This window comes from Callorhinus ursinus, unplaced genomic scaffold (assembly GCF_003265705.2).
Source record: "Callorhinus ursinus isolate GAN/ISIS: 27379988/994484 unplaced genomic scaffold, GSC_fseal_2.0 scaffold4, whole genome shotgun sequence".
Classification (NCBI taxonomy): domain Eukaryota; kingdom Metazoa; phylum Chordata; class Mammalia; order Carnivora; family Otariidae; genus Callorhinus; species Callorhinus ursinus.
Window position 1 is genome coordinate 71,161,779 of NW_027397066.1, and position 15,317 is coordinate 71,177,095.

Genomic DNA, 15,317 nt, shown 5'->3' on the forward strand with positions numbered 1-15,317 from the left:
TAAATATATAAAAATTATATAAGTATATAAATATATTAATTATATAAATATACCTTACTAATTATATAAATATCATTTAAAATTTTTATTACCTTATTAATTAAATTATCTAAATATAAATTAATTATATAAACATAATTATATAAAATTATATATAAATATATATAAATTATTTATATATATATGTTATATAAATATATAAATTAAAATAATTTAATTTATATAATGAATTTTAAAAAAGCTTTTTAAATGATAATAATTTAAATTATTAGTATAGAGGTCACTGAAACTTCAGAAACTGAACACACAAGTGCAACCAGCACCATATCAAAAAGCAGCACATACATTGTGCTCCATTTCATTCATTAACCAAAGCCACCAAGGGCAACTGCTATTTTAAGTCCTAACAGATATTGGTTTTGCCTATTTTTGTGTATTGTATAAATGGAATCACACATCATATAGTCTTTTGTGTGTGGCCTCTTCCACTCTCAACTTCAACGGTTGATCCATATCGTTCTACAACTATGTATCATTCATTCTCATTGTCAGTATCTTATGATGTGAATGTACCACAATGCATTACTCTTCTTTTTTTTTTTTAAATGTTTTATTTATTTATTCATGAGAGTCAGAGAGAGAGAGAGAGAGAGAGAGAGAGGCAGAGGGAGAAGCAGGCCCCCCGCAGAGCAGGGAGCCCGATGCGGGACCCAATCCCAGGACTCTGGGATCACGACCCGAGCCGAAGGCAGACGCTTAACCATCTGAGCCACCGAGGCGCCCTGCATTACTCTTCTGTTGATTGGCATTTGGGTAGTTTCCAAGTTTGGGCTATAACAAAGACTGCTATTGTGAACATTCTAGTATTCCTTCTGGTGAACATATGCATTTATTTCTGGAGGCCATTTTACTTAGAAGTAAAACTTCTAAGTCAAAAGGTATGCATATGTTCAATCTGCGTGGAGGCAACCAAAGCAGATATACTGTGATCTCCCCCATCAGTGTGTCAGTTGCTCCACATTCTCACCAACACTTGTTTCTTTCAGTCACTTTAGCCATTCTAATGGGTTAATAATACTTTTAAAAAAATTATTGCTAATTTTTCTATTCAAAAAGATATCTGATGCTTAATACCGATCGACAGACCGATCTGTTTTCCTTTTTAATTCACTGCAACAGGATATCCTTAAATAAAGTACCTAATAAAGAAAGGGCTTTGTAGGAGAAAATACAGAAGTTCATGAGTTGAGAGTTTGGATTTTTAATCATGATTTGGCCACTAATGAACTACCGTCTATTTGACCTGATGCAAGTTATTTATCTTTTTGGACCTCAGGTTTTTCATGTGTAATATGACAGTACAGGACCCAAATTGTATGTTCTATTCTAAGAATCTTTCCTCCTTCTCCCCTGAAAGGTTTAGTCTGTTGGAATAAAGCATAAATGAGACTAAATAAACAGCATTGTGTTTGTGGGTTATTTGACACAATTAGCTTAGAGACTGTTTTGGGGTGGATTCTAATAGTCCCAAGAGTTTACTGAAACAGTGGAATTTACAAACTTGATGAAATAAACATATTCTTCTTTAGGTCACTTTGTTTTAGTAATAAGGCAGGCTAAATCTGGGTTGTGCTTGTTTTATTTTTTAATTTTTTTTCTTTACATAACTTATTTTTTTCTTCTAACATTTTGTTTTGGAATCTGTGGATTAAGTTTTTATTTAAATTCCAATTAATTAATATACAAGGTAATATTTGTTTCAGGTGTACAATATAGTGATTCAACACTTCCATACAACACCCAGTGCTCATCACAAGCGCCCTCCTTAATCCCCATCACCTACATAGCCCATCCTCCCACCCACCACCCCTCTTGTAACCATCAGTTCGTTCTCTATAGTTAAGAGTTTGTTTCTCAGTTTGCCTCTTTCTTTTTTTCCCTTTGCTTGTTTATTTCTTAAATTCCACATATGAATGAAATCATATGGTATCTGTCTTTCTCTGACTTATTTCACTTAGCGTAATACTCTCTAGCTTCATCCACATCATTGCAAATGGCAAGTTTTCATTCTTTTTCGTGGCTGAATAATATTCCATTATATATGTATATGTAAATGTATTACATCTTCTTTATCCATGCATGTTTTGAAGTCTTGACTTTTAATATTAGCTATGAATCACATCAGACTAACTCCATTAACACACAACTGCCTAACAACATAAAGGCCAAGAATAAAATGTTAAAGATTACAGTAATATTAATAAAATTATAACAACCATTCATTTGAGGAGTGCTAATTTTTTTAAAACATCTTCATGCAATAACTTTATATACCACTAAAAATTTCTTGGAGTGTTTAGTTTCTTCATTGCACGGTAAAACTGATTTTGTGTCAAATGCCTAAAGTTTTCTGAATACTGCATACAATACAGAACTAGCTTATATGTTGGCAGATGACTTTTGAATTAAATATGTTTTTTGTCTAAATACACTTGAAAGCATATGAAAAATATTCATTTCTTTTTGCCAGTAAATAAGACATGCAAACAATTTGTTTGAAGAGAGGCATTTCTATAAAAATTCCTTTTGGAAAAGATATCCTAGGCATAGTGTGAACATTCATATAAATCCTCTTCCTCGTCAAAAACATCATAGTGCATTACAAATGGCTCAGCTTTTTAAATTAGAAAATACAGCTTCATCACATATAAGACCTTAAGGGGTGCCTGGGTGGCTCGGTCACTAAGCATCTGCTTTTGGCCCAGGTCATGATCCCAGGGTCCTGGGATTGAGCCCCACATCGGGCTCCCCGCGCGGTGGGAACTCGCTTCTTCCTTTCCCACTCCCCCTGCTTGTGTTCCCTCTCTCACTGTGTCTCTCTCTGTCAAATAAATAAATAAAATCTTAAAAAAAAATAAAAACAACTTAAGCAAGTTATTTAGCTTTTCTGAGCTCACCTTCCTTTTCTAAAGAGAATAATAATCCTACCTTACAAGGCTATCATAAGAAATTTTTAAAAATAGGTATAAGTTCTCAGCTGATTTGTCAGCAAATGTAAGAATCCACTTACTACCATGTTGTAATTGTACATAAGACTTTAAGAGCCTAAGACATCTAGGATAAAATACCACATAGATATGCTGAAATTATTACAAAAGCATGTTTTATTGATTAAATAGAATATGGAAATGTCTAAAAACAGAATATGGTGAGATAAATTGAATGAGGTAACCCTGAGTTGAGTTTTAAGAAGTGAGAAGTGCAAATGGCATAAGAGGAAGCAAAACTGTTAGCATTAGGTGATGAGCTGGCTGAGGAATACAATGTTTTTCTCAATTGTGGCTCATGACTCCAACAGATTTTGAGTTCTCTTCCAGCTAAAATAACTTTCCTTGCTCTGGATATTTTCACCAGGAGAATTCAAATGAAGAAGAAAACAATGAGGAGAATGCAAATTCTGATGAAAACGAAGATGAAGAATCTGAGGCTGAGAACACCACCCTTTCCACCACACCTGGCTATGGAGAGGAGACCACACCTGGAACAGGGTACATAGGTCTAGCTGCAATGCAACTTCTCAAGAAGGTAATCATTCCTCAAAAATGTTAAATCTGATTTCATTTCTTCACTGAAATCTAAGGTTATCTTGACACCAAACAGAGTGTTTTATATTACCTTCATTAACTCATTGAAAAAGCAAGAGCAGATTCAATTTCCCTGTTTACAAATAAGGAAAGATCTCTTCCCAGGCCATGCTATTACACTGACTTCCTACATTACAGCAGAAGACTAAGGACAAGCATCTTGGCAATGGATAAAAGGTCCTGAAAGATGCCACTGTATTTCAGGGAAGAGGACTCTAAGACAGACTAAATGAATAGCAAAGCTAGAGGAAGCATCTCCCACAGAGAAGGCTTATTTATCAAGTACATTTTTCTCCATCAAAACCCAATGACAAAGGTACTAATCCTGAATTCTTAAAACACCCACCAAAGGTACTAATTCTGAATTTTTAAAACACCCACCAATTCTTTTGTAAATTAAGCTGGCTTCAATTCAAAAATACATCTAGAACAAGGCCTTAGGTACAGCCTGTGTTGAATGAAGGAACGGTCTTAGGTTTTTACATTTTCACACCTAGATCTGGATTCTTTCAAACTTTTCCTTACAGGCTGGGGATAGAGGACACAAGGCTACAAAAGAGGAGGAGAGTGATGAAGAAGAGGAAGATGAAGAAAATGAAGCAGAAGTGGATGAAAACGGGCAAGGCATAAATGGCACCAGCAGCAACAGCACAGAGGCAGAAAATGGCAATGGCAGCAGTGATGGAGACAATGGAGAAGAAGGTGAAGAAGAAAGTGTCACTGAAGCCCACGCAGAAGGAACCACAGTGGCTGGAAAGCAGGACAGTGGTGGCTCGAAGACAACAACCTCTCTAGATGGTGGGTTTGAACCCACGACTCCACCACTAGAGCTCTACGGGACTACCACCCGACCATCTGGGGAAGCCACCCCCACCGGGTATGAGGGAGAGTACGAACAAACAGGCACTAATGAATACGACAGTGGGTATGAAGTCTATGAAAATGAAAATGGGGCACCTCGCGGGGATAATTACCGAGCCTATGAGGATGAGTACAGCTACTACAAAGGGCACAGCTACGACGGCTACTACGATGGTCAAGATTACTCCGACCGCCGCCAGTGAAGGGCCGGCCTGGGGCGAACGCCTCTGCGCTGGCATTCCACGCGGCCACACTTCCGAAGTTCAACTCAGGAAGGTGAAATGTGACAGTGTGCATATCACAATGTGGAACGGTGCTACTGTTCCAAAATAATTCTCTGTAATTGCTTCTGCAAGGAATGGGTTTCTTGTTGCTTTTCCCTGGTAGGTTATTGAAAGGTTATTGTAAATCAGGGCCACTTACACCAATCCATGAGATTGAGTTCAATTACATGTTTTGAGGTTGTAGTTTTAGAAATAGTATTCTTAACATGTTTGTACTCCTAAAACTCTTCATGCAAGAAGTGCTTCTAAGAGTTAACTTTAATGACACTATATACAAAATATGTGTAGTTCTTTAATCACACTACCTATCCAACACTGTATATTATGTTTAATTATCCTCTTCACGTATTTTTATGTGACCTTTATGCATATTCTATCTATGGGTTTTATCACAAATAAAAATGCAATCTTTCAAATATGTTATAATTTTTAAAAAGAGAAAGATTCAGAATTGAAAAAGATGAATCCAGTAGGGGACAACAAAGCTGAAGGATAAAAGCTTATTTCCACTATGGTTTAAAACTCAGAAGAACTCGTAAGTATTCTGTCATGGATAAATCAACATAACTAAGATTTTGACACACTTGTGGCACAGTCAACCATATACATCAGGAGAATAAATGGCTTTTATTAGAGTTGCCAGATTTAACAAAAATATAGGATGCCTAGTTAAATTTAAATTTCAGATAAACAACGAAAAACTTCTTAGTGTAAGTATGCTCCATGCACTATTTGGCCTCTGTGATTTATTAGGGACATACTTATACTAAATAAATCATTCATTATTTCTCTAAAATCCAAATTTAATGGAATATCCTATTTTGTATCTGGCAACCCTACTCCTTTTTGATTTGGTTTTAGGTGGGGTAGGGTGTAGGATGGAGTAGAAAACTCTTACACATACACACACATTCACATATCCACACACATGCACAGCATTAAAGAGTGGTTGCAGACATCATGACATCAGGATGCTTCACTCCTAAATACTTCAATATTTAGTATAAAAACAAGAAATTCTCCTAAATAGCCACAATACCATTCTCATTCTCATTCTAAAGAAATTAAACACTGCTATGATAGTATTTTGTAATATGCAGATCATATTCACATTCTCCCAATTATTCTAATGATATCATTGATTACTAACTCATTTAATCCTCACAAAATTCTATTGGGTAGGTATTTTTGTCATCCCCCATTTTATTGATGAAGGAACTGAGTCAGGCACAAAGAGATATACAGCTTGCACAAGGTCACAAGTGGCAAAGCTGAGGGTAAAACAAAGGCAGACTGGTTTTAGAATCTGTGTTCTTTACCATTATGCTATATTCATTAGTGTATATTTATCAGTAATGGATGTTGAGCCATAAGTGAGCAGGAAATCTTTAACGATGAGAACACTGCTGAAAAATAAGCTTTGTCCTATATCACAATTTTCTTAGAACCAGCCAGGTTTTATGACTTGGGTCCTAAATAAAGAATATTTTCAAAGCAAGGGTCTTCTCATATTTTGGCATATGTTTTTACATGCCGTGCAAAGTGCATGAACTCTCGAGTTAGATGGGCTGGAATAATGGTATTATTGAGAGTAAATTAATATCCTCCTCTAGTCCCCATCACCTCATCTCCTACATGTGGAGCGTACACAGTAGTTGCTGTTCAGAGCCCAACATGTTTATGATGTGCTAAGAATCATCATCTCTTTCCTCTCCACTCCCCTTCCTTTCTCAATCTTAACACCTGGGTGCATCGATTGTTATATAATTACCTGGTCCTTTGGGAACTCACGGAACATTTTTTTCTTGCCCTACTGCCGCTTTGTAAACAAAAGCTTTTGACGAGATTGAGGCCTTGGGAACAGTCGTCAGATCAGCAGCAGCATCAGAAATGCAAATTCTGGAGCACCACCCAAGACCTACTCAATGAGAAACTGGGAGTGGACGGGTGATTCTTGTGCACCTTAAAGTTTGAGAACCACTATTTTCATTAATATAGTAGCTAATGTTTATTACACATTTACTGTGTGCCAGTTCCAGTCTAAGCATTTTACATATATTACCTCATTCTCAACAATTACTTGAAAGTCTACTACATTTTACAGGTAAGGAAATGAGTTACAGAGACATTTAGTAACTTGCCTGAGATGATGCAGCTGTTAAGTGGGGGAAAGGAATCTGCTCCAAAGTCCACACCCCATATATCTCTCACAGCTTCTTTCTTATAGAGAAAAGTCACCCTGTTAAGATAAGTGAATTTAATTGGGAATCAGAAGAGGAAATTTTGGATGAGAACACATATAGCAACCCTAACTATGTTTTTACTTCTTTGCCCTTTGGTATTAATAAGAAGATATAATTTTATAGGTTTCATGTCATGCTCAGGTGATCAAAGAAGGATCTCTTTGAGAACAGAGACTGTTAGTAAACAAGGAAAATATCCTTTCATGCTGCTGTTGAAATAGGACAAAACTTTGTCAAGCATTCCCCAAAAGGCAGTGTGATTCGTGACAGGGCCATGAGGATTGCAACTGCAGCTGCTAGGTTTGCATGTCATAACTCCACTGATTCAGCCAGTAGGGAGACAGCGAGCTCAAATGGAGTCAAACAGTTTATTACTTTCACAGAGAGCAAAAGCAGGATCAGCATGGTGTCAGTTCCTGGTCCCACAAGATGACACTGAGCCGAAGGGGCCAGAGGAGAGCAGAGGTAAGTAGGTCATTCCACTGTGAAGGAGCTAGCTCTCACATACGGCTAAGTAGAGAGACAAAGAAATCTGCAGTGGAGACTTAAAGGGGGAGAGGTGGAAAGTCCTATGCTCAACTGAAACCAGGGAGATGGATGAGAAATAGCCTTGCGACCAACTCCCAGAAGATGGAGAGGTAGGAGAGGAACTGCCTCTAGAATTTCTGTACCAGGCTGCTTATCACTCCTTTCTCCAGGAGGTGGTATAGGGTACTTGGCCAAGCCTCAGGTCAGACTGCAGTCAACCTTCACCCATGTGGTCCATACAGAGACATGGCAGGTTGTGAGGAAGTGGCGGTAGAGTTCTTCGCCTACACACCTCTTCCAGATCCCAAAGTCTGGGAGGCTTATGAGTTTCTTGGATCATGTAAAGAAGGCTGGTCACACAGGGGAGTTTGGATAAACTAAGAAAGGTCATAGGGCATGAGAAGGATTACTTCTACAAGATGATCCCCAGCAGACATGTGGGGCCTCACCAGGCAATGGTACACTAGAAGTCTTCTCAGCACAGGCCACACTGTGGGGGTGGATGGTCTGTGGCTATCAGAGTGGCCACAGGGCAGCTGCATCTTAGAGATGACTCTGTCCCTCCCCCTGTGGTCACTCTTGGTCCCATCCCCTCATTTCAAGCCCTTCTTACCTCCTTCAACATGATGCCACAATCAATATCCTCTCTGGCTGGCAGTCAGGTAACCCATATTTAATCAGTGGGGAACACTAAATATCACCCCGCCCCCCTTTTCAATTTACTATCGTGACATATTCTATACCCTGTTTCTTTCATGACGAACCCCATTGATTTTCTACTATCCTTTCTTCTCTTAGCAAAATTTTCACTTCACAAAACTAAAGCTTTGCTTTCAAAATGATTGTTTCTAGGAGCTTCAAGAGCCTATTTCTGAAATGAAAAGCCAAACTTTAACTTTCTTTCCATTTGGATTCCTTTTATTAAAAAAACAAAAAACAAACCCAGTCTATCTCTAGGCAAAGTGAATCCCTCTGAACGACCAAGAGAAGAAATAATCAAATTGGGAGAAAAGCAGAAAAATGTAAAAACACTTTTTTGAAAAGGATAATCTAATGTCAGGCAATATGAGTCTCACTTTAAAAAAAGAATCAATACTAGTTAAAGGGAAACCAGGAAGCAATCACTCAGACTCATGTTTATCCAAGTGCAAATAGTTGTAAATACTTTCTGCCCTTGTATCTTTAAACTATTCAGTGGGTTAAGAACTCATTAATTGGATTTGTTGGTTTCCCATGCAAATTACTCTGGTCTTTCTCAGGTTTCCCCCCTTGAATTTATGACCCCTAGAGTCCCAAAAAGATAAGACCTGCAACGGTGTGTACAGAACTTGTCTTTTCTCTTTTTAAAATACAAATTTAACCTCCACTATTTTAGTCAGGGGTCACCAAACTTTTCTGTAAAGCAGAAGTCAGTAAACTTTTTAAAGGACCAGTTAGTAAGCATTTTTGGCTATGCAGTCCATATGGTTTCTGTCACAACTACTCGAATCTGTCATTGTAGCAATAGCAGACATAGATGTATGTGAACAAACAGACATGGCTGTGTTCCAATAAAACTTTATTTGTGGTGATGGAACAGATTTGGTCCACAGCCCATAGATTGCTGGCTCCTATTTTAGATGATTATATAAAGTGATAACCACGAAGAACTGTTTAATTTTAAAATTTAGCTGCTGTTAATAACTTAGGCTATAAACAAACTATTAATGAATTCACTTTTTTTTTTAACTTGAAGTTTGGCCCTTTATTTCAAACTCTACTTTAAAAATTCAGTAAAATTTCTGGCGCTTGATACAGCAATCTGAATTGTCTCCTTTGCGCAGCTACTTAATAAAATGCTTCTGACATGTCCTGGATCTAAATACATCAAGAAGTATTACCTTGATAAATAATATGTAAAGATGATTTTTTTCACTACACTATCTTTTGAAATTTTGTGACAGATTATCTGCTATGTCTCACCCCTTAGCCAGGTAGGAAAAGCTGGATATTGATTCTAGTTGTACAATAGTATAGTAATGTAAAATCAACTGCACAACATAAACCATTACTTATGCTGTATAGAATGGGTTGTCATCAAATCCAGTACAGTGATGGTTAATTCTGAGTAAACAGAGGTGTCCATTATTTCTAATACTTAGTGAGATTAGCATTTGAATATGTGGACTTGGTAGATTGTCCTCCTCAATGGAGAGCCATCATCCAACCCATTGAGGACCAGAATAGAACAAAAGGTAGAAGAAGGAATTTGCAGCTTTTGCTTCCTACCTGGCTGCTTGAACCAGGACATCTGTTTGCTCCTGCCCTTAGAGTGGGTTTTATGCCATCTGTTCCCCCGGATTTCAGGCCTTCTGACTCAGACTGGATTTATATCACTGGCTTTCCTAGGTCTCCAGGTTGCAGATGGCAAACTATGGGACTTAGCCTCCATAATCATGTGAGCCTATATGGAAATATATGTATGTGTGTGTGTGTGTGTACATATGGGCTCACATACATATGGATATATATATACATATCTCTTACTGGTCCTGTTTCTCTGGAGAATCCTCACTAATACAGGTATACCAAACATTCTGAATTGAATGCATTTTGAATGCTCAACACCTGCACTGTTATCAGAAATTGACTCAGGCACACTGTATTCTCCAAAAACGGTTCCAATGATATCCCCCATTCTACAAGCTCTTCAGCAATGTGACATTGTCACTTCTCTACATCAAGGCATGGAAACTACTTCTGCACAACTTTGGATCTGATGGCTTTGACCAATAAAATGACAATGACTCCATAACAATTCCAGGCTTAGCTCACAAAACTGGCCTAACAACTTCTGCTGTCTGGTCAAGACCCTGGAACTCACGAAATATAAGACAGAGGAGACCGCCTGAGAAAGAACAGAATATAACAGAAAGTAATTTGCATGGGAATTTTTATTCTTAATCCAACAAATCCAGTTAACAAGCTTTTAGCCCACTGCTTATTCTAAAGTACTGAGCCACCATGTAAGAAGTCTAGCTTGTTCTACCAGAGAGAGAGGTCATATGGAGAAGCACCAAGGCACCATCAGACTTCAGTCAAGTCTTTGGATAACTTTGGATAAGACTTTGCACTTTGTTCTCTCTGAATGTTCTAAACAAGAGAACCCAAGTGAGGACCTCATAGCTAAGCCAAATCACACTACAGAACCTTGAGAGAAAATAATATATTGGTATTTTTTAAAGATGTTATTTATTTATTTGACAGAGAGAGAGAGAGAGCACAAGAAGGGGGAGTGGCACAAGAGCGAGAGGGAAAAGCAGGCTCCCCCCAGAGCAGGGAGCCCGATGCGGGACTCGATCACAGGACCCTGGGATCATGACCTGAGCCGAAGGTAGATGCTTAACTGACTGAGCCACCCAGGCGCCCCTATATTGGTGTTTTAAAACATTAAGTTTTGAGGTGGTTTGTTTCATAGCAATAGATAACTGGAACAGGAGCTGACAAGCATAGAGAAAATCTGGGTTCATGAGAATTAAGAAAGTCATGAGAGAAGAGCTAAAATAAAATACTAACACTAAAAAATAGAAACTGAGGGCGCCTGGTGGCTCAGTTGGTTAAGCGTCTGCCTTCGGCTCAGGTCGTGATCCCAGGGTCCTGTGATTGAGTCCCGCATCCGCCTCCCTGCTCTGCGGGGGGCCTGCTTCTCCCTCTCCCTCTGCCTGCCTGCCTGCCTGCCTGCCCCCTGCTTTTGCGCTGTCTCTCTCTCTGTCAAGTAAATAAAATCTTAAAAAAAAAAACCACTAGAAACTGAGAAGACTACATACGCTCCAATTTGGTAAGAAAATATTAGTATGAGCCCAATGCAATGAATAACTAGCTGGTAAATGTTGTCATATTCTGTCTCCTAAGGAGAAGATTCTCAGTCCTGAAAAACAAAACAGCAACCTCTGAAAAACACTATTTTGAGAATGAGAGATATTCCCCCCCTTGAGGTAACAGAACAAAGTTTTACAGCCACTTCCAGCGATGTCACCATGTCCTAAAGGAAAGGACTGGTATCATTATAATTATGTTTTAACTACATCCTCTGAGTTACATTTTAAGGTGTAATAAGACATCTTTCTAATATAAAAATAAAAGTAAATTATGTTGACATGTCTTCTCTTTGCTAGTAATAGCTGAATGAGTAAACAAATAGCCTAGAGAAATGAACACAGCTATCTTCATGCTGCTCTACGACCCTCCATGGTTCCATATCTGGATGAAATTTTTATGTACTTCTGTTGAAAATCTCAAATACTGAGAGAAAAAAATAAAAAATAAAAATAAAAATAGTTTTAGGGTAGAAGAGAAAGTTGGTTCCAAGTGATGTTTTAGAGAGAGTGACCTTTTTAAAAAAATTTAGGATGAATATTGATACACACATGAATGAACATATTTAAAACAGAAACATTTTCTTCCGCTAAACACAGGGTAAGACTCCCAGCACACCAATTCTGGACTCCATTCTGAAGATCAAGGGGGAGTAAATACTTCTATGAAAAGCTTAAAGCCTTGACAAATCTTTAAAGGTCTATCTATATGGTAAAAAGGAAATTACTCAACAAAGGCCCCTATTTTCTAATCACAACACTGTAATGACTCCCCACTGAGTCCGAAGGGGAAATGTACATGTGTTGTGTTCGTAAATTAGAAAAAAAAGAATTACTATATATATTATATACTATATATAATTTCCCCCCCCCCCGGTATAATATGTTTACCTCTAACTGCCTAAGATGATACAGAGAAATGTGCTGCAGAACAGTGTTAAAAATAAGTTGGGGACCAAGATCCCAGAAGATAAAATCATTGCCTATAATATTTTTTTAAAAATATCTCTCAAAGCAATTGGGCCTAGAGCACAAGTCCAGGGAAGATGGGTGTAACATTCCAGAAACAGATGGGAACACAAAACCAAACAACTAAAATCTTACCCCTGGATGAGGGTCCAATAGCTGGAACTGATAGTATAGGTTCCTAGTTAACTAACATTTTATATGGTTGCTCTCACTCAAGTGAAGGGTAAGGAATGAAAAAGCCACCACAAAATGCAACATGTTCCATGGACTACCTTCATCTTAAAATCTCTTTGAGGACCAACCCTGGGTCAGTGTGACCCAGGAAAGCCAGGCTAGGTACATAATCTGTGGAGGTGTCCATTCTTAAACTCTCAGACAAAAACCAGAAGAAAATCCAAGTGTCCATTTCTTGCCTTAGTCTCTACTGCTTCCTGGTTTTGTTTTGTTTCCCAGTTAAACAGGGATGGCGTGAGGATAATCTTTTTTTTTTTTTTTTTTTAGAGAACACTGTTCTTTATCTTTGGTTATTCATTCCTAACAAATATTATGGCAAAACTGTTTATGACACAAAACATTTAGAAAACATTGAGTTTTCGTAGTTCAAGCTTAACTGAGGGGGCAAGTCAAGAGGGTAGAATTAACACCTCTACCTCAGAGAACTTTAGCAAATGATGGCTCTTGGTTGTCCCCACCCCCCACCCCCGCCGCAGTTTCTTCTCTGCAACCTTAAAACCAGAATAGGCTTTTTTTTTTCTTTTGTCAATTGTAGGTTCTAAATTTAAGGCCCAAGTTGATTTTTTTTTTTTTTTTTGAAGCTTTGAATTCGTTTTAACTTTGGGAGCATATATATTTAGCTACTGCCAGTTTACTCCTTGCTATAGGACTAGGAGCTAAGCAATTTTTTTCTCTTAAAATTCAATGAATTTTCTCTTATTAAACATAGATACATCTGGATAGAAGTAAACACTTTCCCATCAGCGAAGTAAACACTTTCCCATAAAGGAGAGATACCTTACAGGTTCTAGGCAGTTTCACCCTGAAGATCTCCGCGACAAGCAGATCCACCACAAGCATTTCCCTCCCATCACTAACTGACCGTAAAGCAACTTTGCCGTAAAAGATACACTCACGAAAAATAAAAGGGGCGTTCGTTAAAGGGGGCATAATGAAACCTGAAAAATGAATAACAAAATTAAAAAAACACTGCTGTGAAATACAAAGTATTGAGTACATTCAAAATGTATAGTGCAGATTTGGGGTAAAACTGCACAAATAACTGATTTTATTTTGTAGATTATATCTAAGCCCTTGTCTTCGTAGTCATGCATAGTATTCTATTTTTTTCTTTGCTTGATGATTCATCTCCTCATTGGCATTACACTTTTTCTTTTTTCACTAAAATTTCTTCCTTCATTAAGAGAAGTTTAAGGGGGAGCTGGGTGGCTCAGTCAGTAAGCATCCTAGTCTTTTTTTGAGTTTGAGTTTGGAGTGGTGTATTATGAAGTACTGCTGTAACAAAACTGATAGATACATGTTTGTAATACTAAACATAGAACACTCAATAAGCACCCAATCAACTATAAAAAAATTGATTTAAGTAAATCATAAGTGTAATCACAATACTGATAATTGTGTTCCCTTAAAGATTTTATTTTTTTAACTTTTTATTTTTCTAAATGAGAAAATGCCATTCACAAAAAATTTTTTTCAGAAAATACTCAGATTTTTTTTACATCAGAAACTAGTGATTTAAAAACCAGCACTTCAATGCAACATATCATATGAAGCATCTGAGTCTTGATTTTGGCGCAGGTCATGTTCTCAGGGTGTGAGATGGAGCACTCCCCACCACCACCAGCTCCATGCTCAGGAAGGAGTCTGGCTGAGATTCTCTCTCTCTCCCTCTCCCTCCACCCTCCCCTCTGTGTTCGCCCATGTGCATGCGCTCCTGCTCTCTCTCTCTTTCAAATAAATGAATAAATCTTAAAATAAAAAAAGACACAGAGAAGTATCAGTTTCCAAATACTAGGACGCATATTTGTAACTGAGCTTTGTGTCCCCTTGTGAAAGCCTTCTACACTGTTGTTTGTTCTTGGCATATTGTCACATGTTCAGTGGTGGTCTGTTAAGTTCTGTGGGAAATGTAGGTTCAAAACTCTGCACTATTGTATAGACCATTATGAGGGTAAGGTTTATATAATACAAAAATGGGAGTACTGTGTCAATGGAGAAATCAAACTGTTAAGCCAAACTGTCAACCAGTTATTTTTTTTATCTTTTATGACAAAATTGTCTTACAGCCAATTCCTTATGGGGTGAAAATGTTTTTAAGGAAAATGCTCACAGCAAAGTAATCATTCAATGAAAGTTTAACTTATTACTATGCTCCTCATTTTCAGATGAAGAAATGGAGGCTCAAAGAGATTCCATTTAGTTGCTTAGGCAACTGACCACAACAAACAAGTAGTAGAGTCAGTATTTGAACTCAGGTCTGTTTGACTCCAAAGCTACTAGATTTAAATGTTCCTTCCCATCGTCAATGACAACACTCAAACATTCTAAAATCCAGGGTTGAACGGTGAATCAACAGTACTTCCAGCCCAACAGCTCAAACTCTAGTCCTGGCAAGTGTTTTAAAAACCAGCTCCAGATACTCAAAAAGGATCTGCAGAATTTGGACAAAGCAAAAATAGGGATTCAGCCTAAACAAAAAAGACGCCATTCTCTCAGCTAAAGCTGCCCAAGGGCTGTTTTGTTTGTTTTATTTTGGTTTTTGTCTGTTTTGGAAGTTAGGAGAATTGGGAATTTACATTTAAATCTCATTGTATGTCATTTATAGTTTGTTAAAATTGTGTTTAACCAAAGATAATTCTTACCATTTAACCATTGGGTTAAATAGTTCTTAACATTATTGTACATTGATGCTTCACATAT

The 15,317-nt window shown here is 37.6% G+C and overlaps 1 protein-coding gene and 1 long non-coding RNA gene across 5 annotated transcripts in view; one reads left to right on the forward strand and one right to left on the reverse strand.

Moving 5' to 3' along the window:
- The window catches only part of IBSP (integrin binding sialoprotein), a 13,704-nt gene extending 8,542 nt beyond the window's left edge, over window positions 1-5,162 (forward strand). For 2 of the 3 annotated variants that reach the window (XM_073891190.1, XM_073891191.1), the window contains exons 6-7: window positions 3,418-3,585; window positions 4,172-5,162. In XM_073891190.1, coding sequence (XP_073747291.1) covers window positions 3,418-3,585; window positions 4,172-4,708 — 705 coding nt within the window. In that variant the 3' untranslated portion in view covers window positions 4,709-5,162. Of the gene's footprint in view, window positions 1-3,414; window positions 3,586-4,171 lie in introns of all 3 variants that reach the window. The other variant, XM_073891192.1, reaches the window with a different exon arrangement.
- LOC141372479 (uncharacterized) overlaps window positions 1-13,462 on the reverse strand; it is a 272,954-nt gene extending 259,492 nt beyond the window's left edge. For both annotated transcript variants that reach the window (XR_012377744.1, XR_012377745.1), the window contains exons 1-2: window positions 13,400-13,462; window positions 6,931-7,028 (exon numbers count right to left, since the gene is read on the reverse strand). This is a non-coding gene — a long non-coding RNA (uncharacterized lncRNA). The remainder of the gene's footprint in view (window positions 1-6,930; window positions 7,029-13,399) is intronic.
- Between the last annotated feature and the right edge of the window lie 1,855 nt (window positions 13,463-15,317).